Source organism: Zymoseptoria tritici, chromosome 1 (assembly GCF_000219625.1).
Source record: "Zymoseptoria tritici IPO323 chromosome 1, whole genome shotgun sequence".
Taxonomy (NCBI): Eukaryota; Fungi; Ascomycota; class Dothideomycetes; order Mycosphaerellales; family Mycosphaerellaceae; genus Zymoseptoria; species Zymoseptoria tritici.
In genome coordinates this window covers 5,435,878-5,461,456 of record NC_018218.1, presented here as the reverse complement: position 1 = coordinate 5,461,456, position 25,579 = coordinate 5,435,878, and the positions used below count along the sequence as shown (strand labels likewise).

The window sequence follows — 25,579 nt, the reverse complement described above, 5'->3', positions numbered from 1 at the left end:
GTCAGCTTTTAAGTGAGACCTGCAGCTCATGCCGTATTGCTTGAGCCAAACAGCAACGTCGATAGCATCGCCGCGCCGGCACGCAAAGTCCGGAAGAACGCCAAAGTCGTGTGATCAACGATGACAATCTAGGAAATCGAGCAAGCGTTTTGTGCAGCAAGCGGAGAACCGTTTCACCAGACGATCTGAGCCCGACCCGAACAATCTGGGGCATGTTTCAAGCTTCCAGTCGACGATCAAGGATGAGCAATGCAGACGTGGAGCACAAGTGGTTTGCCTGCAGGGTGGCGGCGCGCCGTGGCTTCAGCAGCTACCCGCTGTCGAGCCATGTGTGCAGCTGCAGAGTCGGAGTTCCGACTGCGATGGAAGACCCACCTTGATGAAGATACGGAAAAGTGGAGGAGCAGCTCTCGCGCAGGTTTCTGGTCATCCTTTCTCTGGTCTGGACGCGAGCTACCAGACTTCTGGAGCGATACCTTCGCGTGGAGTTGTTCGGTGTATGTCCGAATATACACGGCGGGGTATCTCGGTGACACGAGGCGGGATGAGCCACTCGGCAGAAGGCTTTGTCCGACGAGCTCGTGAGGCGTGTGCATTTCTCTTGCTTTCATGGTCGATCAGTGTCAAGGTCATGCTTTGATATCGCTCACAGCTCTCGGCCATCTGCAATAGGTCAATACATACGGATGGGGTATGTTTGCTATACGTCACCTCGAGCTGGTCTCCGCGGCCATAATCGCTCAGAGCGGCAATGATCAAGGCAGCCTGTCTTGAAATGGGAGAGCTTCCTTTGAGGTTGTGGTGGCGAAGAAGTCATCCCCAGACGCTATTGGCTCGAATCCTTGCATGAGCGCTTGGAAGATTGCGCAAGAGGAAAGTTGTCCAAGCTTTCCAGATTGCAGCTGCGTCGACGTTGACCGCGATTACGGACGAATTGTTCGCGGAGGTGATTGCCCAGCCGAGAGAGATGGAAATCGGAGAATGGCATCCCTATCGGTTCTTGAGGACGACTCGAATGTGGGTCGGTCCATTGATGGAGAGAGCCATCGAAGCCGAATCCTCCGCTTTAGCCCGACAGATATGCAAGCCGATATGCAAGCTATCATGCGCAAGAGCAATGCATGTGCGGGACGGCGAGATCTCAAGCGGGTGGAAACGAGCGATGAGCAAGTAGACTATAAGCTATGGCGACCTCTGATCATTCGCTGCTACTGCACACAAGTGCACTTCCTTCGGAAAGACTAGGTACATGCCTCAACTTCTCCGTGCCTTCTATGCAGACTGCGGGTCGACGTGTCTCCAACCAATTCTCCCTTTGACAAACAAGCAACACGAGAACCATCGTCTATCTGCTTGAACTTGCCGGCGCACTAGCACTATTGCATCTGCAACAATTGGCGAACGGGTACGTGCCGTTGTGAAGATCAACCTTTTCGGCCCCCAACATATCTCTCTCCCTCTCGGACGACTCGGGCAGAAGAGCGAGATCTCGAATCCCAGCAACGATACAAAGCGAAGGCGCAAGGATTCAACCTGCAGTACGACGGTGGCATCGCTACCGCAATCACGGACCGGCTTCAAACAACGGTGAACCAGAAGTCGAAGAGCGCATATCGACTTTACTCGAGACACACCGACCAGTCTCGACCATTGCAAATCCCTCTGCTCTCCGAACTCGCAGTGCCAGCGCATTGGACTGGACTCATCACGCGACTCGGTCTCCTGGTAGCTGGCTCGTCGTCTTGAGTTCCTTGCTGTGTCGTCCAGCGCGTCGGATGGCACGGTGTGACATCGGAAGACGAAGGAGCTCTCCACGATCCACCAAAGTCTGGGGATTGCGCCTTGAAAACGCCAAAGACGCAAGCCTCGCCGAGAGCGCTCGGTTGTGAGGAAAGACAGCACGAGCAGGTCTTCGACATCACGACAGAGAATTTGAATTGGATCTTGGTCTTGGATGAAAGGTCGAGGTCGGTTACAGGAATAGCCCGACCAACCCGACGAGTGACTGTTGACCAAAGCACGCGCTAACGGCGGGGTGCTGGGAATCGATTCGTCATTTGGAGCCTTGGGAGCCTCGCATCTCGGATTCCGGAGAGCGAATATCGAACATCAACCAGTCACGAGGCGGCAACGGAGAGTGCGCAATCAATCAACTTGGACTCATCTCATCATCAAGGAAACAGACGAGACGAGAATCGCTTGTTGCTCCTCTCGCGCTCTCTCCCGTCTCTCTCTCTTCCTGGTGGCACGCGGCGGGAAGGAATAGGTACTCGCCTTGCCGTCCATTGCCATTCGATTGTGACTCGCCTCTCTGACCTTGCGTCTTCTGCTCCTTCAACTCAGATTGCTCCTTCCTCCTTACCTTGACCTACCTGACCTGCCCGATTCTGACCAACGACGGCGTGCGTTTGTGCGTGCATACCCGTCGACATCATCGACAACCACGGCATTCCCAATTCATTCACATCCATCATCCTCCCTTCAAATCTCCATCAAATCATTTGAACCACCTCAGCCTTTTGCCGGCCAACAAAACCACGTCAGGGTCCCTCCCCGCCCGCTGGCTCAAACTCTGGCCCTCAGCCTCACACCTCCGATCGTGCAGCAGCATTGCGTTCCGTTCCACTTCCCTGGTCAGCAGCGCTAACCACGGCCCATTACCTCACCTCACACTCCCGTGTTGCATCGCATCCAACCATATCTGTATCGCGGTAGATCCGTACGCCGCGTTGCAGGACCACACCACATACACATCCACCACATACACATCCGATCGGGTCCAGATCTCCTCCCGTCCGCTTCCATCGCCGTGCGTGCAGCGCCCTCAAAGCCTCACCGCCACCAGTCCTGCGCCGTCGACCTTGCGTGCTCCGTCGCTGGGAAGACGCCGTGCGACTGAGGGATCCACTCGGCGGGATGTGATGCTGGCCGTTTCGCATCGCTCCTCCGCGTTACCTACATTATTACACCGCGGTGTCATGGACGAGTCTGGCACCATCAACCCGTCTGCTCTTCACGCGTCCGGTAAGTCGTCCATCGCCCGCCGTACTGCTGTTCCGCACAGGCCTCGCCTCGCCTCGCACTCACCACCCTGCCGTGCGACGCTGTCTCTGCATGCGACAGCGGAGCGCTGCAGCGCCCGTCCGACTGCGAGGAAGCCACGCTCGTGGCCGCTGAATGCTAACCCCACTCTGTTCCATATAGCCAACACTATCGCCCCCAATCTTCTCTCGCAAACCCAACCGAGCCCGCGCGGCATCAAACGCAGTCGCTCGCCTGATGGTTATACCGCGAATGATAACGACGGCGCAGGTACGTGTTAAAATACGACCACTCCACAGTCGCACCTGCCATGCGCGCTTGCAGGCAAGAACGCTGACGTTTGCGACTAGATGACGCCAAGACTGGAAGCATCAACATCAACAAGGCTCGGAAACTAAAGGCCGGCGAAAGTCCCGCGCCATCGCAAATGACGGTCGCCGCCAACATGCCGCCGCACGCGGTGCAGACACCGCAGCAACGCACATCCTCGCTGCCGCAGCAGTCACCCAGCCAGGCCTCGCCGCAACGTTCGACACCTGGATCCGCGACGAAGCCAGCCACGATCAAAGCGCTGCCGACCGTACGCGACCACACGACCGATCAACTCGGCCCAGAAGGCGACGAATACCTTCCACGCGAAATCGACGATCATGGAGAGACAAAAGTGTCGCGCGATGGATACCCGCTGGACGGTCGCAAATACAAATGTCGAACCTTTCAGGTTCCCAATCGAGGAGAGAAGCTTTTCATGCTGGCCACGGAATGTGCGCGCGTGCTGGGATATCGCGACTCTTACCTATTGTTCAACAAGAATCGGTCGCTGTTCAAGATCATCGCCAATCAGACGGAAAAGGACAACCTCATACATCAAGAGATACTCCCATACTCGTATCGATCGCGACAAATAGCCATCGTCACGGCTCGCTCAATGTTTCGACAATTCGGCAGTCGCTTGATCGAAGGTGGCAGACGCGTCCGCGACGACTACTGGGAAGCCAAGGCGATCAAGCAGGGCTTCACCGAGGAGGACGCTGCGGGCGAGAAACGACCAGGAGCGGCCAAGCAAAGGGAACAGGCTGCCGCTGAAGCCAGCCAGGCGAATGTGTTGACATCGCTTCCTCAAGGCGAGATCATCTACAGCAACAGCGGGCATGGGTTCGATGGTCAACCGCCAGGAATGGGTCCCGTGTCACTTGCGCCGCTATCGATGATACACATCCCGAGCGAAGACTTGCGACTGGGAGGCATGGGAGGGAATGTTCTTCGTCCCAGGCAGGAGATCAACGCTCCAGCTTACATCGATCGAAGCCAGCCAAGCAGTGCGAACGAGATTCTCACGCAGGCTGGTCAGGCCGCCGAATTCAACAAGCAGTTGAGCCAGACGCGCGAACACCGTGCCAAATACCTGGACGACTACTGGCGACGACCGCACGAGCAGCCAACTACGGAAGCTCAACCTGGTCAGAACGATGTGAACTCCATCGCGCCGCAGAACTTGCAGAGCCCGCAAGCTGTCGCCGGAATGCACCAACATCGCAATCAACAGGAGCAAATGTCGCACGCTGCCTCTCAGATGATGTCGCAGAACTACTCGACTTACGGAGGGCAGCAGCCAAGTATGACTTCGCCTGTGCAGTCCATGCATCGCGGCCTTCCGCCGAACCAAATGCAGCATGGCTCGCCACCAATGAACATGCCCGGATCCGCTCATCGTCAAACTCCTTCGTATGGTGGCTACTCCCAGAACCAGATGTGGCCACCTCCACAGCCTCAACCATCGCCGCTCTCGCAATCTCACATCTCAGCATACAATCAGCAGCAACAACACCACTCTCCCATGCCGCCGCCACAAATGCCGCAACCGGGTATGGGTTATCCTCAGATGAACCAGATGAGCAACCCAGCCTACACTGGTATGGCGCGCAGCATGTATCAGCCCAATCCGAATCAATTTACCATGGGACCTCAGTCCGGTGCTGGCCAACAGCCCGGCATGCAAGGCTGGACCACTCCCGGCAGTAGCAACCTGCCGCAGAATTACGGATACCAGTGATCTTGACATCACACATCAGCATGAGAAGAGACCTTACCTCTTGCATCGATGGTCATCTTCATCCTCCCTGACGGACCATCATACCACCGCGCAACCGGTGGTGACATGAATCGCGCTTTGTGGCCAGCTTCTCAGTGGCTCGCCCAACCATCAGCATACCTCCCCCATCTATTCCCTCGATTCGCATTCGCATTTGCAAGGAGTTCGGCCGCCATCACACATCGTCCCAGCCGCCATTCTTCATCATCCGTGCGACAGTCTCGCAAAGCATACACTTCGAGCATCCCATCTCTAGCACGACATCGATGCGTGCTGCACGAAACACCCACCTTTTACCATTCTTCTCCCCACCGATCGGTCGACCTCGAAGTCTTGATTCCCACCGGATGATGACTCCTGGACTCTCGACCGAATCGGATGGCATTACTAGCATAGCGCATGGGACATGTTGAGAGCCGAGGTGACGATACCCAGATGATTTTTTCGCCGCGCTGTTCTTGCTTCTTCTTGCTTTCCCGCCTGGTTTTACCATTCTTCTTGCTCTCCGAATGCTTCTGTTTCCGACTTGATGGAGTCCTGGCATTGATCCTTCTTTCTCCTTATCCGCGCTGTTGTCCGTGGAAGAGGAGGTGCGCGGCGAGGCACGGGCGGCTGGAGCTTTCTTTCGGCATTGTCATTTGCTTCTAGAATGAATCTGGTTGGTCTGCAAGATGTCATTTCATCATGGAGCCGGCGCGAATGCGATGCAGTTGCGATGTGTTGCTTTTGCGGGTGTTTAGCGGTATACGCGCATGATATCAAACAATTCTTTGGCAGGTCATCGGTTTTTTGTCTTGTTCCAAGTGGCTTGGCTGCGATCGGTGAAATGGATGTGTCGGTCTTCGAGTCGTCAATTCTGGAGTCAAACTTTTTTGAATCTTGCACGACATGACGGTGGAAAAGAGTGGACACTGACAAGAAGGAAGGAGAGAGGATAGCGAACAAGACTGCTTTTCAACCGCGACAGGAGCTGGCCTATATAAGCCTCCCACACGCCTGACCTACACAAAGTTTGTGAAGCTGCGAGGGTGTCTGACGTGTCAAAATGTGCTGCACGGGACACCGATTGGGCGACTGGCAATATTGCTTCCCAGCACATCACGACCCTCCACACTTCACATCCATCCATCCAACCCCGACATTCCTCCATCCACCTCACGTCTCCCGCCTGCCTGCAATCCCGCCTGCACCTCTCCCTTCTCTCAAGCCAACTGCAGCTTAATCTTCCTCTTCCCCGTACTCTCCTCCGCCTCATCACTAATCCTCACCTGCACCTTTTGAAACAACTCAACGACCTGCTTCCCCTTCTCCGCAACCTGAATCTCCAACGAATAATTCTCCCCATCAAATTCACTCTCCGGCTCCTTTCCATTCGCGCCCACCATGTCTTTCAACCGAATCAGTCCCTCGATCCCAAACCGCGGCACGAACACCACGAATCCATTACTGAAAATCCGCATCACGAATCCATCTTCCTCCAACACCCGTCCCTTGAGCGCTTGTCCGACGTAATACTCCACACTCGCCCGACCCGCCATCTGTGCGTTGCGATGCCGGACGTTGATGTTCTTACACACGGCTTCGAGTTTGCTCTTCGACTGTAAACTCGGGTCGAGGGGTTCATAGTCGATCGCGGCCGCGAGTTGCCGATGGGCTTCCAAGTCCGCGTACCGTCGGATCGGGGATGTGAAGTGCGTGTAGATCTCCGACGCAAGACCGTAGTGGCGGAATTCGGGATATGCCTGTGTGCCGGAGCAGAAGTACTCGGCGGACATCATGCAGCGGGTCGCGAGGATGCGGACGAGGGTGTTGAAGAACGGGTTTTGAGGGTCGACGCAGGTATCTAAACTGTCGGCCAGAGCTTTGGAGGAGTCGGTGCGGATTTCGAGGTTCTTTTTGACTTTGAGTTGGTTGCTGAGTTCTTCGAAGTTGGTTTTGGGTGGGGCGCCGTGGCGGCGGAGGAGGGCGGTTTGAGGGAATGCTTCGTAGTTTTTGCCGGCGACGGAGATGTTGGCGAGTAACATGAATTCTTCGACGAGTTGGTTGGTGTCGAGGAGTTGCTTGGTCTTGACGTCGACGGGGTCGGAGGTCTCGCTTTCGGTTTCGATGCGGACTTCGGGGCTGGCGAGGTTGAGGGCTCCCGCGGCCATGCGTTTGGCGCGGAGTTTCTTGGAGAGCATCATGAGGTAGCGCATGCCTTGGGTCAGTTCGTCTTGTTGGGAGACGTCGTCGATGCGGAGTTGGGCGCGTTCGTAGGAGAATGCTTCGCGGGAGCGAATGACGCTTTTGGTGAAGGTTGAGTTGATGATGTCGGCGTTCTCGTTGACCTCCCAGAGGACACTGAAGGCGTAACGCTCGACGTAGGGCTTCAACGAGCAGAGGTCGGTGCCGAGTAGCATCGGCAGCATGTCGATTCGCTTGTCTACGAGATATACCGTGGTGCCGCGAAGTGATGCCTCCTTGTCCATGGCGTTGTTTGGCTTAACGAAGTGAGAGACATCGGCGATGTGGACACCGACTTGGAAGTTCCCGTTCGGTAGCTTTACAGCATGCAGCGCATCGTCAATATCCACACAGCCTGGGGGGTCGATGGAGCAGACGAGAAGATCTCTCAAGTCTTGACGACCCTTCCAGCCTGGGTCTGCTTTGTCGACCGGCACCTTCCAGTCATGACCTTCCGCTGGTAGGCAGTCCAGGACAGTCTTTGGAAAGGGACGATATTGCACGTCCCACTCTAGGAGGAGAGCTTCCGTCTCGGCACCCTTCGTTTCCAGCTCACCGAGACTGCGAATGAAGTGTCCGACAGGATAGCGCGATTCTCGATCCCACGAATCGATTGTGACCAATACACGCTTGCCAAGGAGCTCACCAGCCTGCCGTGTGCGAACTCTGATTTTTGGGATCCGCTTGTCCATGGGCACGAGGAACACAGTCTGCTGCGACCTGCTCTGCTTGGCTCCAGATTTGACCGAGTCCTTGTCGATGTGTCCGACATACTGACGCCAGTTGCGCTTGATGATGCCGACGACTTTGGCTGTCGGTTGAGGCTTGCCCTCATTGACCTTGCCATGTGCACGCTTTGCCTCTTCTTGCAGAGCCTTGCGCTCCTTCTCCGTCGTCAGTGCTTCACTCGAATCGTCCTCGTTTTCGGCATTGTCATTCTTAGTAAGATCATCTTCCTCAATAACCTTACTCGATGGCGCCTTCCACTGGCTTTTCGGAAGCATCTCAAGCACCACGATGTCACCCGACACTGCACGGTTGCTGTTCTCGCGGCCCTGGATGATGAGTGGGCGATCGAAAGCGGGCACTTGTGCCGAACCTTCCAAATAGTTGTATGGCGATACGTTGAAGATGCCCTGGTGAAGAGTGCCAGCTTTGACTCCAGTGATCATGGCAGACATAGACATGTAGTCCGGATATATCGACTTGGCCCGCTCGTCTCGGGTCGCTCGTTGATCGCGGCTTGACGCCACCATATCCAGCAGCTTGTCAGCCTCTGGCAGTCCTGAGACATAGTCGTGGAGAGTGGAAGCGATAATTCCCTCAGCTCGTGACTTCTGGATGTTTGCTTTGTCGTCTGTGAGCATCACTATCGCTGGGCAGCGAGAGCTTTGGCGAGCCTTGACTGCTTCTGCGAGATGCGCGGCATACCAAGAGCACGCCTTCCGAACAGCGCGATCATTGCGATCGTTGATGGACTCTCCGACATCTCGTTGTATGTATGTCTCTAGTCTAAAGTCGTTGAAGAAGACGTAGAAGCGTTTGCCATCGTTCTTCGTCAAAGCAATCAAACGGTGGTAAAGCGGGAGTGATCGATTCTTGACTTCTTCAAGAACTGTTTGAAGCACGACAACGTCTTGTAGCACGCCTTCCGCTTCGAACAGATCCATCGCCGAGAGAAGTGCATTCGTGTCCGGGATGAGGTAATGTCCCTGGGGGTACTGTTTCGTTCCAGCTGGCGTAGCAGACAGTACTGTTGGCTCGGTCTTGCCATCAAAGCCTGCCGGTGCGAGACCTATGCATGCTTCGCAGAGCTGTGATGAACACGGAATATCTTGTCGCAGGTAGAGCTCGCGGACAATCTTTTGTACTTTGCCAGATTTGAGCGTCCGCAGATATGTCTTTGAGCTCAATGTTGTCGTGTCCGTTGTCGCCGCATGCGACCGCTTGAGAGAGGTCATCTTTCCAGCCGGATGAGGTCTTCTTAAGCGATGGACGATGATGTATGTCTCTTGCCTCCCATGACATGTGCTCGAAGTTCCGAGATCTTTTGATGCCAAGGAACTTTGTAGCACAGCCACGTGACGCTGTGAACAAGGTTCAAGCCACCGCCACCGAATGCCCCCTCTCCACAATCGTTGCCGCCGTCACTGTCTGACTCCACGACAGCCACTCTCTCCTCCGTTACACTCACCATACCAACACATCTCGCATCATGCCGCCCATACCAGGCATGATGCAGTGGCATAGTCTGCTCGCCAGGCATGCCAAGAACCTGAAAGCCGCCTTAGCAAGGGCGTCTCAGGCACTCGAGAACCACCTCGCCGGCCAGCAGCAACGAGCCGCCCAACTCGAACCCATCCTCGTCCGCAACACTCCCAAGCACCCTCGACACCCTCTTGCCAAGATCCGCCAGACTCAGTCTCGATGGTACTCGACTGCTCGCAAGTCTGTCGATGCCTCGATCCGGAACTTCACATCCTCAGCGACACGATCCGGCGCAAAGTACGACAGAGCTTCCTTCCCCAAGTCGAGGACCAGCTATGCCATTCAGCAGTCTTCTGGACGTGCACCGTTCGCATCAACTTTGAGACCGAATTTGACCGGTGGAGCGCTTGGAAGAACAGCTGGAGGATATGCCCTCGGAGGCAGTGGCCGTGTTGGTGGCGCGAGGTTCTTCTCGCACTCACCAGCTAGCCAGGCACAAGTCGTCCAAAATGTATCACAAGCCGTGAGAGCATTCTTCGTTTCCGGACAAAAGGCACAATTCGATGGCATCTCCAACCATGGTGATAAGCGCTTCAAGGCTGTGACTGCCCTTCAGGAAGAGACTGGTCGCAAGATGCGCTCACTTCCCAAGGCTACGCCTGGATCTTGGATCGAGTTCCAGGTGAACCCAACCATCACTGCCTTGACTCCATTGACTACCGTCACCGGCTACTCTTTCACCAGCACTGCTGATGAGTCGAGTCACCTCAATACAGATGGCCTGCTCAACATTCTCTCTGTCGATTTCTCTCGAGCGCTCAAAGACTTGGCGGCAGTATTGAATGATCTGAAACGCTTGTCAGCCTTGGGCGACTTACCGCTGACGTACGAGGGCTGCAACCTGCGTGTACACTTCCCTGGCTGCGACGCAGGCTCTGTTGAGCGTCTGTGCGAAGAGCTTGGTGTTCAACGCGGTGTCGTTGTCCAAGACGAAGCATTCGATGTATTTGCTGGAACAGAAGTCGCGCTGCTCTTCCCCTTCGCCCCGAGTGACAGCTCTCTATGCGAGGAGTCGGATGGCGCAGACTTCTTCTACGAGAAGCCCAAGGAACTGTGCCAACGACATCTGATCAGTCTGGACGATATGCTCTCCGACTCTCGAAGCGAACACTACTCCACTCAGTCGGAAGGTGGCTATGTAGATGTTCTTGCTGAGGAGGAGAATCCGTGGCAGTCTTCGAATTCGGGTTATCATTCAATTGGGTCTGGAAGTTCGTACGGCCCTGACCGAGACACTCCTTTGGAGTATCAAGGCTTCGAAGGTATCTACCGTTTTATGGCGGAGCTTGACTCCGTGCGGAGATGATTGATGGTTCTGGGTTGGAGTTTGGTGCGATTTACGAAGGAAGGGACTGAAGACTCGATGGCTACGCGACGCTAAGAATGATATCCCACCTACTTACAGGACGCATAATGCGTGCTGTGCATTTTCTATGTTGCTTCGATAGTTGACCTATAGCCAACAAATGAATGGAACAAGGTTCAGCTCTTACTGACTGTTTCGCCATCTTCTCCGTGATCTTTCTTCTTTTCAACATGGCCTTCGTAATGCTCGCCTTCAGATCGCCTTCACTACCCTCACAGGGCAAAATACGTTCACGGTAAGGTCGATGAGGGAGCAAGGGATCGTGCAAAACCTGTGGGATTGTCAGTGGATCTCCGGGTAAAGCTCTACTTCATCGTCGGTTCGGAAAGCATTAACGCGAGAACAACGACACGCGCGAACTCTTGAACACTTTTGACTCACCTGCAATCGAGGCAGTGAATGAAAGCAGACTCAAGGTACGCCGTTCACGCTGCCCGCCAGCAAATCTGCCTCGCCAATGCCTCATGACCAGTAACCGGATCTCGGACGGATTCGCGGAACCCCAATATCCGGTCGCTCTACCTTGATCACGAAGACATTTTACATTTCGCCGGTCACACCTGACCATGGATCCCGCGGTTGGAAACAGTCCGGCCATGGCGGCGGCTCCAATGTCGACGGCTCCAGCGCTTCAAACACCGCAGAGTGAAGATTTGAAGAGGAAACGACAGCCTCGCAATTCGGCTTGTCAACATTGTGCCCAATTAAAGATGAAGGTGAAGAGGCACGCTGAGGTATTGAGTGTTGGGACTTTCTCTGACGAGTCATAACAGTGCATTCAACAAGCGAACGGTATCTGCGAGAGGTAAGTAAAGAACACACTTCACCCCATCAGAGTTTCGATCGCTTTATCACGGCTAACACGATTGTCCAGATGCCATCGTATGGGCCGAGAATGTGTCCCTTCGATGCCAAAACCACGGAAACGAAGAACTCAGAGCGGGATCGCGGAAGCGGACGGACCTACGATTCGAACGTTTCCAGTGGCTCCTCCTGTTGGCCCACCACCGAGATTCGACCCTCCGACTGTTCAAAAGGTATGCATTTCCTGATCGCTCCAAGCGTTACGATACTGATTGCGGTGACAGCCCGACGAGAACATCTTACTCACCCGACACGATATCTCTCACACCGACAGCAGATCGTTCGTATCACTTTTTTCGCGCGGGCTGGGGAACGCTACGGTGAGATCTCGAAGTTCGATCTGTCCAACAGCATTGTCAATACTAATAATGTTGAAGGTGTGCGAGGAGCTACTCAATGGTATCGACTACAGTTTTGTCTCAAACTCGTTCACCAAATTCCGGCAACTCACATCTCATTTTCCCTTCGTGGAGATCGCACCAAATGCAGACGTCCTCACAAAGGTCGCATGTCGACCAATGTTGACTCTTGCAGTCTGTACTGTGGCATCTGGTATGGCTGGCATCGAAGAGTTGAAGTGAAGCTGCTAACAAGCTCGTAGCATCGCGGCCAGACATTCAGGACCGGCTCAGCCAGGCCTTTCTCTACGCTCTTGCGTCCAAGTCAGTTCTTACGGACGACCGTAGCCTAGATACCTTCGCGGGACTTCTGGTATTCCTCGCATGGCATCACCACTATCTACCACAGCACCAGGTCTACCAGAAGCTGTGCCTTCTTGCTGGCATGGCCACTGACCTTGGCCTGTATCGTTCCTACAATTTTGCCGCAGCGGGAAGTGCTCTGGAGACAGATCGGGCTATGGTTGGCGCCTACCATCTATGCTGCGGACTGTCTGCAAAGTTCGATAAGGCCAATCCACTGCGATGGACCAAGAATTTGCGCAGCTCAGCAGAGAGTGTTGCTCAATTCGGTACTCTGCCTATAGACTGCACTTTCCTTGGAGTGCTCGAGCTCGCGCACGCCATGGACGATCTGGATGATACACTGAGACAACACGTCTATCAGTCCGCCGCAAAGCACCTTGTCAATCTATCAACGAAGTCCGCTCTCCATCGACTCGATGCACTCAAGCGAGATCACCCTACGCTCAATGGCACGCTCGCTTTCGCATCAGCTACCATTCGCATCCACCAGCAACGTCTACGACATGGTGACATCAACGACTCGTCGGTGCTCATCGAAACTGCCTGCGCTGTGAAAGAATATCTCGACGAGCTACTAGCTCGACCACCATCGACGCTGCACCAAATGGGCGTCGTCGCATGGGCGGACTTCCTCGAAATCCTAGTTGTCATGGCACACGTCTCGAAACCGTCACAAACAGCCGGGTGGGAAGCCGGCGCAGTGTCTTCCATGCTCCAGCCTGACGCTATACTCGACTCCATCTACGGCCTCATGGCTTCCACGCCAGCTGACGACCCGTTGGTCCTGCGGAGCGAGGCTTTACAGCGCCGCCTTTACGATATTTGCCAAGCTACCAACGGCCGCCTCAGTAACCAGGAACGTAATTCCAGTGGCGCGGATGCCGCGCAACGAGCGGCAAAGACTGGCTTCGATCTTCTAGACTACTTCGGAGCCGGCGTCCTGGATTCTGGCTTCTGGGACGAGCTTTCGAGAGGAACGTGACAAGACCACACGGAAGGATCTGAAGGACTGTATGCGCTGCGATCAATTGGACGCACAGTCCAAAGATTCGCATCCGGGGCAGCAGACGGCCTGGAGCATCGAACGACAGAGACGAAGGATTAACAGTGTCGGCACACTCGCTGAGTGCAGAAATGCATTGCTGCAAGAATCAGGCAGCTTTCCACCACAGTATAAGCACGGCCATGATGGAAATGACCATGCTTGAGCTCCATTACTTCATCGCCTCACTGACAGCCTCCCCAAATCCCTTCTTGATCGCCCCGACATCAGTCATTATGTTGATCATATTGAAGCCCTTCGCCGCATACTTCTGCGCATCCTTCCCACCACCCGTGAACATAGCCGTCCACTTCCCCGCCTTCTGCGTCGACTCATGCACCCTCTCAATGGCTGCATGCAGCTCAGGGGGATACTCTCCGATATTGACCGCCGGATGGCCGATACTGTTTCCCAAGTCAACGGGCCCGATAAAGCAGACATCCACACCCGGCGTCTCCGCAATCTGCTGAATCTGCTCCAACGCCGTCGCCGTCTCGATCTGCACCATCACGACAATAGCATCGTTCGCTTGACGATAGTATTCCAAGAGCGACAGCTCCTTCACATTCACACCTTGCTCCGCGAACTTCTCCATCGCGAATGGACTACCCAAACCTCGATTCCCTACTGGTGGAAACTTGCTATACTTGACCACATTCCTCGCATCCTCGACCGTCTGCAACAACGGCACGACGATTCCATGAGCGCCAGCGTCGAGCGCCCTTTTGATCATCCAGTGCTGGCCATCGGCGACACGAACTACGGGGCTAACGCCGCAGGCGGCGATCGCGGCGACGCTATCGTGCATCTCGGCGTCGGAGATGTTGCCGTGTTCGCAGTCGACGCAGATCCAGTCAAGGTTCGGGGCGCGGGCTATGGCGCGGCTGATGTTGGCGCCGGGCAGCATCTGGGAGGTTTGTCAGATTTCTTGTTGCGCGAGAGAGGGGATGAGATATGTTGCGTACTTGCCAGCCTCCAAATGTTGGCTTGCCGGATTTGAGGGCCTTTTGGAGACGGTTTGCTGCTTGCATTGTGGCGGATGGGTGTTGGTCGATTGTGCTTGAGTTTATCTCGGGAAGTCAATCGACTTTTCTGACTGGCAGAAGCGAAACAGAGATGATCAAGCCGTTGATGGGTCTCATCAGGACATTCAAGCCCTGACTGATTAGTGACTCATGTAGTTGAGTGTCGTCTGAGGGGTTTCGGTCTTCGGTAGGTTGAGAACCGGAGTCTTGCCCCGCTGATGAGAGCTTCTTCTGCAGGGTGACCTAGCATGTTGATCCTCATGCCTTCTCGACTTCATCCATGGCCTTCTCAAGCTCCGCTTCGTTGAAGCGATGCTTGAGCTTGGCTGCTGCTGCTGTGGTTTGTCCTTGTGTTGACGCGAGCGTTGCTGTTCGATCGACATGGACCTGAAGTCTGTCAACGTCGAGACTTTTACTCCGTGATCAAACGACGTACCACAGGTATGTCAAACTCATATAGATGCTTCCACTTGGTTTGATCCGGTGCTTTGATGTTGACTTCGGTATATTCGAAATGTCTTCGATCCCAGACTTTGCTCATCACGGCTTTGGCGTCCATGCAGAGCGAGCATGTATCGTGTGTGAACAGCGTCAATCGCAGACTATGCTGCAACATCTTCATAGATGGTCTCATGATAGTATGACCAAAAAGGTGACTATCTGATTGTTTGGATAGCCCAGTTGCGGCTCCTACGTCCAAAGTGTTGTGGATCATCAGACTAACTATTAGTGAAGTGCACATAACTAGTGCTAAGGCATTCTTACACATAGATAGCTAAAGTAAGAATCTTACACTTAAGATTCTCTTTATATAATAATATATACCTGCTAATTAAAGGTCCTCTTCTACTTAGCTTAAGTCTAATTATAACAGGTTATAAGCCCGACGTAACTACTACATACTTAAGGAAGAATTGTCTGTTCTAAGCGCAGCTACTAGAACCTTACTATATACTGTTTAGATAGTTAACTAGCGAGCCGAGAAAGAGCTAGTTATAATAATAGCCGTAATACAGGCTAATAAGTTTAAGACTACAAAGGAGAATAAAGTCCTAAGAAAGGGAAGTAACTTCTTAGACTAGTTAAGGATACTTAAAGCAGCCCTTATAGACAAGGAGGTATTAGGCTATATCTTTTATAATATTCCCTAGTACCCTACCTAATTAAAGCTAGGAATTAAAGTTAGATATCCCTCTTTACTAACTAAGGAGAGTACTACTTTATCCTCCTAGGCTCTAACTCCTTCCTAAAAAAAAGGAAGGGATACTCTAGTAATAGAACCTATTCTAACTAGTAGACTAAGACTAACTCCTCTCTAAGTCTAGTATAAGTATAACCTAATTGCATATAGGATTATTAGCAAAAGGATTAATTAATCTCTAAGGCCTAACTTTAGGGATATAGAGAAGATAGCTAAGGAACTATATAATACTATTATAGCTACCTACAGGCCTATTATAACTATAAATATTTATAATAGCCTAAGGATTCTTAGAATTAGTAATATTAAGATCTAAGGAACAAATACTTAGAAGTACTATAAGGACTTCTAGAAGTAGTATTATAAGTATATCTCTATAATAGAATAATACTCTAGGTCTAAGAATATTCTAGTCTTAAAGCTTACCTTTAGTAATAAGCAAATTAGGCTATTCTTTATTTAGGGCCTTTACTATCTAGAATACCTAAGAAGCTAGAGATAATCTTATTATATTAAGAATATAACTCTTAAAGAGCTAATTACCTTATTAATTAAGGAACCTCCTTTATAAATATAGAGAATAGTAGGAGGATTTAGGGGTATTATAATAGATAATAATTAGTATACTAAGTATACCTATTATATCTATATAAATATAGATTACTTTAAGAAGCACCCTAATAAGGCCCTAAAGTCCTAGGTATATAAAGGAAAAGGAGGATCTAATAAGGATAAGAAGAAGTCCTAAGATAAGAGTAAGAGATATAATAAGAAGAGAGGAAAGGGTATTATAGTAATTAAGCCTATCTCCTCTTCTAATATAGGCTTAGGCTCTAATTTAGATAGCTTATTTATAAGAGTAGTAATTACTGCTGCTAGAATATAAAGGAGTAATACTATTATCTAGGATTCTAGTATATTATACTACTTTTTTAATAATAAGTCCTAGTTCTTAAACCTTAAACCCCTAGAAACCCTAATTAGGTTCTTTTAAGCTATTAGACAAAGTATAGTTATATACTTAGGAAGTATAAGGATTATAATAAAGTATAAGGGGAATAAGTTAAACATTACTTTATAAGATGTGTTATACTCTCCTAACTCTAATTATAACCTTATCTTAGTAGAGACTTTTTAGCTAAAGTGCAAGGTCTACCTAGATAGGCTATCTTTATATATTCTAAGGAATAATAAGAAGATAGGCAAGGTTTAGTCTACTTATAATATTCTAATCCTTTAGAATATAACTATCTCTCTCCCTAAGAGGAGTACTAAAGTTACTTCTATAACTAATAGGAATATATCCTATTTAGCCTTTACTATACCTAAGGCTAATATAACAAGATAGTACTAGAGACTAGGCTATATAGGGAACAAGATTCTTAGTATAATAAAGGCTTAAGTCTAAGGACTTAAGCAGATTAACATATCTATACTTAAGTACTATAAGCTATATAAGCTTATAAGGTTATAGAGAGTAGTATTAAGAACTCTAAGACTAATACCTTAATCCTTATTAGATAAGGTCTATATTAACATTATAAGACTAATCTTTCTACTAGATATCTTTAGATATAAGTACATCCTTATAATTACTAATACAAAGTTAAAAAAGAGATAGGCTATCTTCTATAAGCTTAAATTACAAGCTGCACAAATTATTAAGAAATAGACTACTAAGACATTTAACTAGTATAAAAAGATAGTTAAGATCTAGTTCTTAGATAAAGGAGGAGAGTTTAATAACAATAATCTAATTACATTTGTAGAGAATAAGGAACTAAGATAGGATTTCTTAGCTCCTTATACTCCTAAATAGAATAGAATTATAGAATTATCTAATAAGGTTATCCTTAACAAGGCAAGAGCAATAATAATTAACTCTAGTCTACCTCTCCCTCTTTAGAGTTTTGCAGTTATATATGCAATCTTCCTTACTAATAGGCTAGTATGCCTATTAACTAATAAGATTCCTCTTTAGGAATTTAATTAAGATCTTAATACTAGAACTCTATATATTAATCTAATAAAGGTTAGGAGATTTAGATACAGAGCATATCTATATAATTAGGGGAGACCTAATTTATAGAAGTTCTATCCTAAAGTAGAGAAATACTAGAATTTAGGATTCTAGGAGAATACTTTAATTAACTATATAGTTTAGAAGTTTAAACTATCTACCCTTACTAGGTTTTAGTATAAGATTGTAACCTCTCCTTATATAATATATAATAAGGATAAGGTATATAATATAATACCTACTACCCTAGACTTCTAAGGGGAGAGTTTCCTATAACTAATATAACCTATTACTATAGAATAGGAAGTCTATATTATCTATACTAAGGATTAAGATTAGGGCTAGGATGCCTAAGGGTAAGATACCTAACCTCTTATTATTTCTTATCTTTAAGAAGTAGAGAACATGTTTAATATTATATAAAAAGAGAGAAACTAAGCCTCCCTTTTAATATCTTAGGGGGAGCAAATATTAAGTTAGGATATATAGTCCTAGGATAACTAATATAAGTAGTCTAAGCCTAATTAGCTAGAGGCTACTAAGTATAAAAAAGCCTCCTAGCTAGCTTAGGGGGAGTATATTTCTAAAGAAACAGGAAGTCCTAAGGGATTCTAAGGAAGTTCTAAGGGATTCTAAGAGTAGGCTAATACCTTATTAATATAGTTATAATATTAAGTATTAGTAGAGAATTACCCTAAAAGGGAAGACCTTTAAGATTATACTATAACTCCCTTCTTAGATATTTATATTATAAGAAAGAGGAAAGTAGGGAGAAGCCCTAAGAGACCTAAGAAATTAGGTAATAAAGCAAGTCCTAAAAGCTTAGGCATATTTAGACTCTTAAGAAGTAGAAGATTAATTATAAAAAAAGACTATAGTAAGATCTAGAAGATAAGACTTAAAGTAACAAATCCTAATCTATCTAATCCTAAAATAGTTAAGGAAACTCTCTCTAGATCTAACTATAAGGAATAGGAGAAAGCTATTATTAAGGAAGCTAAGTTACTTAAGTCTATAGGATGCCTTAAATAGAAACTTATTAGCACCCTCCCTAAGGGGAGAATCCCTCTTATAGGGAAATAGGTCTTTAAGATTAAGGTACTCCTAGATAGAACTATAAAGAAGTATAAGGCTAGATAGATAGTTAGGGGATTTATATAAAGGAAGGGACTTAACTATATTAATACCTTTGCTCCTACCCTAAGAGCTATAATAAGGAGAATACTTCTATCCCTCTTAGTTAACTTTAGCTAGAAAAGGAGATAAGTTAATATTAAGACTGCATTCCTAAATCTAAACCTAGATAAGCAGATCTTTATTAAGCTACTAGAGGGAGCTTATCTCTTTAAGAAAGATGCCTATAAGTATATTATATATATTAAGAAAGGACTATATAGGCTTAAGCAGGTAGCTGCTCTCTAGTACTATAATACTATAGATACTCTCTAAAAGCTTAGTCTAATAAGAACTATTAGCGATACTTACCTCTTTTAAGGGAAAGGCATTCTTGTTCTCCTTTATATAGATAACTTCTAGATCTTTAGATAGTTAGACTATAAGATTAATAAGCTAATTAAGGGATTAGAGCAGAAGTATATAATTAAGGTTATTAATACTAATGTCTTTCTTAGACTTTACCTAAAGGAAGGGAAAGATAGCTCTATATCTATCTCTTAGGAACACTATTCTAAAGACAAACTTTAAGGATATAGTCTTAGTAATACAAAGAGTGTTAAGTACCCCCTTAACACCTTCCTTAAACCCCTCTAGGATAAGGGAATAAAGAAGGACTATAATCTCTTTAACAAGATTATTAGGGAACTATAATATCTATTAAACTATACTAGACTAGATATTAGTTTTGCTGTTAACTACTATATAAGGTTCCTTTAGAACTTAGGACCTTTGCATATTTAGGTAGCTAAACATATCTAGAGATATGTTGCAGGTATAATTAACAAGTGCCTTATATATAGGAAAACTAAGGAGCAAATTTAAATTAAAGCATTCTTAGACTCTAATTTTGCTAGTAATCCTAGTATATTTAGGTCTACCTTAGGAATACTCTTTAAAATTATAGAAGGCCTAGTTATCTAGAGATCTTAACTACAGAAAGAAGTAGTACTATCTAGTACTAAGGCAGAGTACCTCTCTCTTACTAAGGTAATAAGAGAAATAAATTAGGTAAGGAATCTTATTAATAAGCTCTAGCCTTTTACCTAGGCTAAAAGCATTTCTACTATTCTTATTAAAGTAGACAATTAATTAGCTATTAGCCTTATAGAAAACTATACTAACTCTAAAAGATTAAGATATATCTCTCTTAGGAACTATTACTATAAAGAGCAATATAATAAGGGGAGTATTAAGGTAGAGTTTATAAGGACAGATATGCAGCTTATAGACTGTCTAACAAAACTAAAATCCCTAAATACTATCCTCTAATATATAAATCTATAAATCTAGCAAAAAGATACTTATGTGTCTATATTAGGCAGCTAATATAGATATATAAGAGAGGCTAATATAGGAATTAAACCTATAACCTTCTAATTTGTAGTTAGAAATTATACTACTAGACTAACTAGCCCTTAATAAGAAGAGGGAAATTGCTCTTAAATTTATGCCTTAATACCTGTATTCCTACCTAAGAAGGATTCCCTCCCTAGAATTATACTATTTTATTTATTACAAAACTAAGAAGTATAATACTTAGAATACTTATTTTATTCTTATCTATATAAAGGAAAGGAGGTAACTATATACCTCTACAAAAGCATCTAAGAAACTATAAGAAAAACACCTAGCTAAAGAAAAACTTTTTTATAAAAACCTAAAAGTATTAGAGCATATCTTAGAACCTATAGCCTGCCCCTCTAAAACTACTACTAAAAGACTAAGCTAATTCCCTTAAAATCTTAACTTAAAGCCTAAAAGAATATTAGTTTCTATTAGGGAAGAAGGGATTTTAAAGAGAATATATATAGGATGCTATACTACTAACTACTACTTTATCTCTGCCTTATTAGAGCTTAATATTTAGCTAAGAGGAGTCTAGTTATAGTATAATATAAATCCCTAAGGATTAGGAGTTATTAGACTAGGGTAGTTTTCTACTAGGAAGGCCTACTCCCTTAAGTTATATAGCTCCTCTATTACTATATTAATAAGGTCTATAGTAAGGAGATCCTTATTAAGCTTAGCTATAAACTTATTAAAGCAAGCTATAAAAGAGAAGGGACTCTAAGCCCTAATATTTACTTTATTATAGTATCTATTTATCTCTCCTCTAATAAGTTAATATATAGTCTAATATACTATAAAACTATCTTTATAGATCTATAGGAGATCTTTACTACTAATAGCTCTTACTTTATTAATAACTTACTAGAAGGTTTTCTTAGGGATAGAGAAAGCTACTCTTCTTCTAAAAGTTATAGCTAGTAATATAGATTATATTATTAATAGCTATAAGGGATAAATAATAGATTAGCTAATAAATTAGCTAAATAGATAAGAGGTATAGATTATAAAGTAGAGGAATAAAAAAGCTAGAAGAAGATGCTTTTTAATAAGCTAAAGCCGAGTATTAGCTACGTAGTAGGTAAATACCTACTATATTTAGGTAACAGATAGCTCGTAATAATGTAGCTGCTAATAGGGGAGTGTTATAGATTATTAGACTAACTATTAGTAAAGTACATATAACTAGTACTAAGGCATTCCTACATACAGATAGCTAAAGTAAGAATCTTACACTTAAGATTCTCTCTGTATAACAATATATACCTGCTAATTAGAGGTCCTCTTCCACTTAGCTTAAGTCCAATTACAACACAAAGGAACTCACCCCTCGCCTATCGTCATGATCCTTGGCGAAATTTTGTATCAGATGCCAATCTTTCTAGAAGCTCCACAGAAACTTGAACAATCACTCCCAGTGCCTTGACAAATTTCGCCCATTCTGTGAGTCCATACTCATCGAGACAACAATCGATCGTCCATTGCGAAGATGGCTCAGAAATGTGTACACAAAGGCTGTGGGAAGCTCTTCAGTGACCCAGAAGACCCGTGCGTCTATCACCCGGGGTATGTTTGGTCCACCTTGATGAGCTTCAGTGAGCAATAGCATGAAGTACTGATAATTTCAAAGCCCACCTGTCTTTCACGAGGGTCAGAAGGGTAAGAAGAAGTATTCTACCAACCAACTATTGCCTGGTCGCTAATCTCCAACCAGGATGGAAATGCTGCAAACCGCGAGTGCTCACGTTTGACGAGTTTATGACAATTCCTCCCTGCACGACTGGAAAGCATACGACCGTCGACGATGCACCCGCCGAAGATCCGAAACCCAACAACGAAGAAGTCGAAGCGAAAATCAAAGCCCAGCAAGAAAAGAAAGACACACTCCCTCCGCCCGTTGCCCGAGCACCCGTCGCTGCTTCAACACCACAACCCGCCGCAAGTCCCGCACCCCCTGAAGAGGAAGACGATGACCCTTCACTTCCTATTCCCGACAACGCCAGCTGTAAGAGGAAAGGATGTGGAGTTCAATACAGATCAGGACAAAACCGAGACGAGGAGCAATGCGTACATCACCCCGGACAAGCTATCTTCCACGAGGGCAGCAAAGGATGGACATGTTGCAAGAGACGCGTGCTGGAGTTTGACGAGTTTATGAAGATTCAAGGCTGCAAGACCAAGTCACGGCATCTCTTCGTGGGCAAAAAGAAGGACGCAGATGCGGAGGAGCTGGTGAATGAGGTCCGGAACGACTTTTATCAAACGGCCACAACAGTGATTGCATCCTTATACTTGAAGAAGATCGACAAGGACCGATCAAAAGTGGAGTTCTCGGAGGATGGAAAGGCGGTGGAATTGGATCTGGTGACGAGCGATAAGAAGCGATACCAGACGACAATGCTGCTGTTTGGTCCCATCGATTTGAAGGAGAGCAAGTTCAAGATTATGGGTACAAAGCTGGAACTTACCTTGGCGAAGGCGAGTACAGCGGGCTGGCCGGTGTTGCGGGCAACAGATCCTCATACTGGAGAGATCATCCAGGCTGGCCGTGCGGGGAGGGTGTGAGGAATGTCTGGTGAGATGATGATTGAACGATAAGCATGAGCAGGAAAAGGATTGGCATTAGCGAGGGAGTTGAAAGAAGGATGATCGATGAGCAGAGCTGTCCACAGCCAGAGCAGTTTGTGGTCTGCGATGACTGAGAACTGCGGCCTTTGCAAATTCTGGGTGCATCACCAGATGGCAGACAGCAGGTCATAGCAGCAGCTCAGGCGGACGAAAGGCCAGTCTTCCGAGCTGACTATCAACTACATGTTGAACGTCACACGATGCAGTCACTCCCAATTGCCTCAGCCGTCGCGGCAAACCAAGAACATAGCAGTAATACGCTGATATTCTAGCCATTTTCGTCTTCTCTCCATCTCCTCCCAAACCCGGACCGCCTTCTCACTCAAACCTCGCCCGCTACAACATACATCAATCAGCATCAATCATACATCATACAATGTGCTTCTACGAACTCCTCACCTACAGCTGCACCGCCGAGCGCGCCCACCTGGTCGAAACATGCCCGATTCCAGGCAACTGCCTGCCGCACATGGTGCGAACCAAACACTCCACCGCCGTCTGCGATCCTTGCGCTGAGGCTTGGACTCTTCTCACCATGGCATGGGAAAGGCAGGTTGCTGAGGAGAAATACTTCGAAGCCATGATGAGAGACTTGCATGTGGCCGAGGGCAGGTACTTCGCCGGGGATACCAAATCATGTCGGACGGAGGAGGAGAGAAGTGGCGCGAGTGTGGAGGAGATCGGGGTTGTCACTGATGAACGGCGAAGTGTCTCGAGTGCGCCTTCGAGCGAGCTTGTCTACAGAGCCAGGAGAGCAAGCTGTTGATATTGCGATCGCTCATGGCGAGATGCACGCGACTGCTGTGCTAATGTCGGCTCTTCTGCTGCTGCACACCTTCGACTCCTAATATCTGACGCACACGCAATCATGCCAGTTGTTTCATCACCAAAGCCTTCCTTTTTCAATGAGGCACCTTGACTTCGAGAAGTATGAGTGTCTTGTGACCATCCACTGCTGTTCACGTGAGTGCCCGCCGTCTCTTTGCAAGCACACAGCAAACTGCGTCGACGAAGTGCATGCTTGACCTTTGTCCATCGCACGCCACTAGCATCCGGAGCGATGACGGATTTGTTGTTTGAACAAATGGCAGAGCAATTCCAGGGACAGGTCATGGATCCTCGCTACAAACGAGCGTTACCACGGCGTCGTTCAGTCTGGCGCAAGCCGGGCTGGAGACTGAGCAATTCCTAGAGGGCATAAGACCTCCCGTTTTGGACAACTGTCCCTTCGTGCGTAGAATTGCAGTTGGATGGCTTTCCGTTGGCCCTGCCAGTCCGAAAACTGTAAGTCTTTCTCGCTCAGAACATCTCATCTTCAGCTCAGTCGTTGCAAATAGCCTTGATGAATGAGCCGCTCGACATCAGCTTGACGAACGTAGAACTGGCTGTTCTTCGTCAAAGTGATCGACCCGTACTCCGTCTGAATTTCACCCGCATCCTTCAGCACCCGCACATCGATGAAGATATCTTTCGGAGGCTCTAGACTTCCAGTCAAGTCGATGTCGGTCCACTGACCCTTGTACGCAGCGAGAAGGTCGCTGTACTGATGAACGTACTGTTCTTCCTCTGCGCTCAGACTGCTCGTCGGTCCACTCTGTCCACCAGCGGTAGTCGAGGCGGAAGCTTGCTGCAAATCAGAGACATCGACACCCTCCCAGCACATGGCTTCCAGCTTGTCCGTGCGGGTTTTGTGGTATGCCATTAGGCATCGCTTGTTCCTGCGGGTGGAGAGGTGGTTGACCAGGAGTGTGCAGGCCAAAGCCGGGTCGTCTGCCGGGTTGAACGATGATTGAGGCTGAGATCCATTGCTTCCTTGAGTGCTTCCGAGTCTGTATGGTGCCAGAAGCGCGGTCGCGTCGCGGTCCAGCTCGCGGACTTCTTTTGTCACCGCACGGATTGTCGTCGTTGCGTATGGTGGTAGGTGTGGCAGGTTTTGGATGCGCTTCGCATCGACCACGAGCTTGTTGCCTTGCTCGCCATACATCTCGTTCGCTCGGAAGTTTGTGAAGTGAAGTTGGAGTTTGGACTCGGAAAATGATGTTCGCGTATCGAGCGCGATTTCAATATCGGCAAGCACTTCCGAGAATTTGGTCGCTGTACCCCCCTATAAACCTCAATATATCAGCCACATTACTTCAAGTCTCACTTGCGTCTACCCTTACTTCACCTTCACATGTGACATGCAATCATGAGATATCCCGCTTGTGACACATTGTTGCCTGGTCAGTCGGCGATTGCAACGGCTAGGCTTCATCCGCTCAGCTTCTCGCCGACTCCTCCCTCAAATGTCAATGATTGAGATATTCCCGTCACTCCAGTCAACATGGCATCGTCGAAAGAACTGCGGAAGAAAGAACTCTACGATGGACTTGACAGCATCTTCGACAACAGCGACGATGAGCCGGATCTTGGACGACTGGCGTCCGAAGCAGCGATGAGAAAATCAATACCACCAGCAATACCAGCCGCGACTCGACCGCTCCCTCGTTCGGTCTCAGACAATAGCCATAGCCTTCTGCATGCATTGCAGCCGCCCTCATCAACGAACCCAGATCTACCACCACTTGCTCCACCAGCTTTG

General features: G+C 48.1%; 9 protein-coding genes across 9 annotated transcripts; 4 read left to right on the top strand and 5 right to left on the bottom strand.

The window, feature by feature from the left end:
* Positions 1-1,488: 1,488 nt before the first annotated feature.
* On the bottom strand, positions 1,489-1,942 carry MYCGRDRAFT_102916 (uncharacterized protein; the record flags this gene model as incomplete). The annotated part of the gene is made up of 1 exon (XM_003856703.1): positions 1,489-1,942. The coding sequence occupies one exon, from the start codon at positions 1,917-1,919 to the stop codon at positions 1,620-1,622; it is 300 nt and encodes a 99-aa protein (XP_003856751.1).
* Positions 1,943-2,777: 835 nt separating this feature from the next.
* On the top strand, positions 2,778-5,914 carry MYCGRDRAFT_67427 (uncharacterized protein; the record flags this gene model as incomplete). The annotated part of the gene is made up of 3 exons (XM_003856884.1): positions 2,778-3,024; positions 3,205-3,312; positions 3,393-5,914. 3 exons carry the CDS (start codon positions 2,922-2,924, stop codon positions 5,093-5,095), a joined length of 1,914 nt encoding a protein of 637 aa, XP_003856932.1.
* Positions 5,915-6,336: 422 nt separating this feature from the next.
* On the bottom strand, positions 6,337-9,318 carry MYCGRDRAFT_67423 (exosome complex exonuclease DIS3; the record flags this gene model as incomplete). Its single annotated transcript, XM_003856702.1, has 1 exon — positions 6,337-9,318. The coding sequence occupies one exon, from the start codon at positions 9,316-9,318 to the stop codon at positions 6,337-6,339; it is 2,982 nt and encodes a 993-aa protein (XP_003856750.1).
* Positions 9,319-9,701: 383 nt separating this feature from the next.
* MYCGRDRAFT_14920 (uncharacterized protein) lies at positions 9,702-10,925 on the top strand (the record flags this gene model as incomplete). Its single annotated transcript, XM_003856885.1, has 2 exons — positions 9,702-10,636; positions 10,730-10,925. Coding segments are annotated over 2 exons (1,131 nt in total), but the record flags the coding sequence as incomplete, so codon positions are not given.
* Positions 10,926-11,356: 431 nt separating this feature from the next.
* Positions 11,357-12,849, top strand: MYCGRDRAFT_102912 (uncharacterized protein; the record flags this gene model as incomplete). The annotated part of the gene is made up of 6 exons (XM_003856886.1): positions 11,357-11,707; positions 11,765-11,796; positions 11,866-12,028; positions 12,080-12,175; positions 12,233-12,407; positions 12,457-12,849. Coding segments are annotated over 6 exons (1,008 nt in total), but the record flags the coding sequence as incomplete, so codon positions are not given.
* Positions 12,850-13,773: 924 nt separating this feature from the next.
* Positions 13,774-14,751, bottom strand: MYCGRDRAFT_98857 (uncharacterized protein; the record flags this gene model as incomplete). The annotated part of the gene is made up of 2 exons (XM_003856701.1): positions 13,774-14,508; positions 14,567-14,751. The coding sequence occupies 2 exons, from the start codon at positions 14,630-14,632 to the stop codon at positions 13,774-13,776; spliced, it is 801 nt and encodes a 266-aa protein (XP_003856749.1).
* Positions 14,752-14,884: 133 nt separating this feature from the next.
* MYCGRDRAFT_34109 (uncharacterized protein) lies at positions 14,885-15,242 on the bottom strand (the record flags this gene model as incomplete). The annotated part of the gene is made up of 2 exons (XM_003856700.1): positions 14,885-15,013; positions 15,063-15,242. The coding sequence occupies 2 exons, from the start codon at positions 15,240-15,242 to the stop codon at positions 14,885-14,887; spliced, it is 309 nt and encodes a 102-aa protein (XP_003856748.1).
* Positions 15,243-21,859: 6,617 nt separating this feature from the next.
* Positions 21,860-22,935, top strand: MYCGRDRAFT_84253 (uncharacterized protein; the record flags this gene model as incomplete). Its single annotated transcript, XM_003856887.1, has 3 exons — positions 21,860-21,936; positions 22,001-22,029; positions 22,085-22,935. The coding sequence occupies 3 exons, from the start codon at positions 21,860-21,862 to the stop codon at positions 22,933-22,935; spliced, it is 957 nt and encodes a 318-aa protein (XP_003856935.1).
* A 1,378-nt stretch (positions 22,936-24,313) lies between these two features.
* On the bottom strand, positions 24,314-24,982 carry MYCGRDRAFT_107715 (uncharacterized protein; the record flags this gene model as incomplete). Its single annotated transcript, XM_003856699.1, has 1 exon — positions 24,314-24,982. One exon carries the CDS (start codon positions 24,980-24,982, stop codon positions 24,314-24,316), a length of 669 nt encoding a protein of 222 aa, XP_003856747.1.
* Between the last annotated feature and the right edge of the window lie 597 nt (positions 24,983-25,579).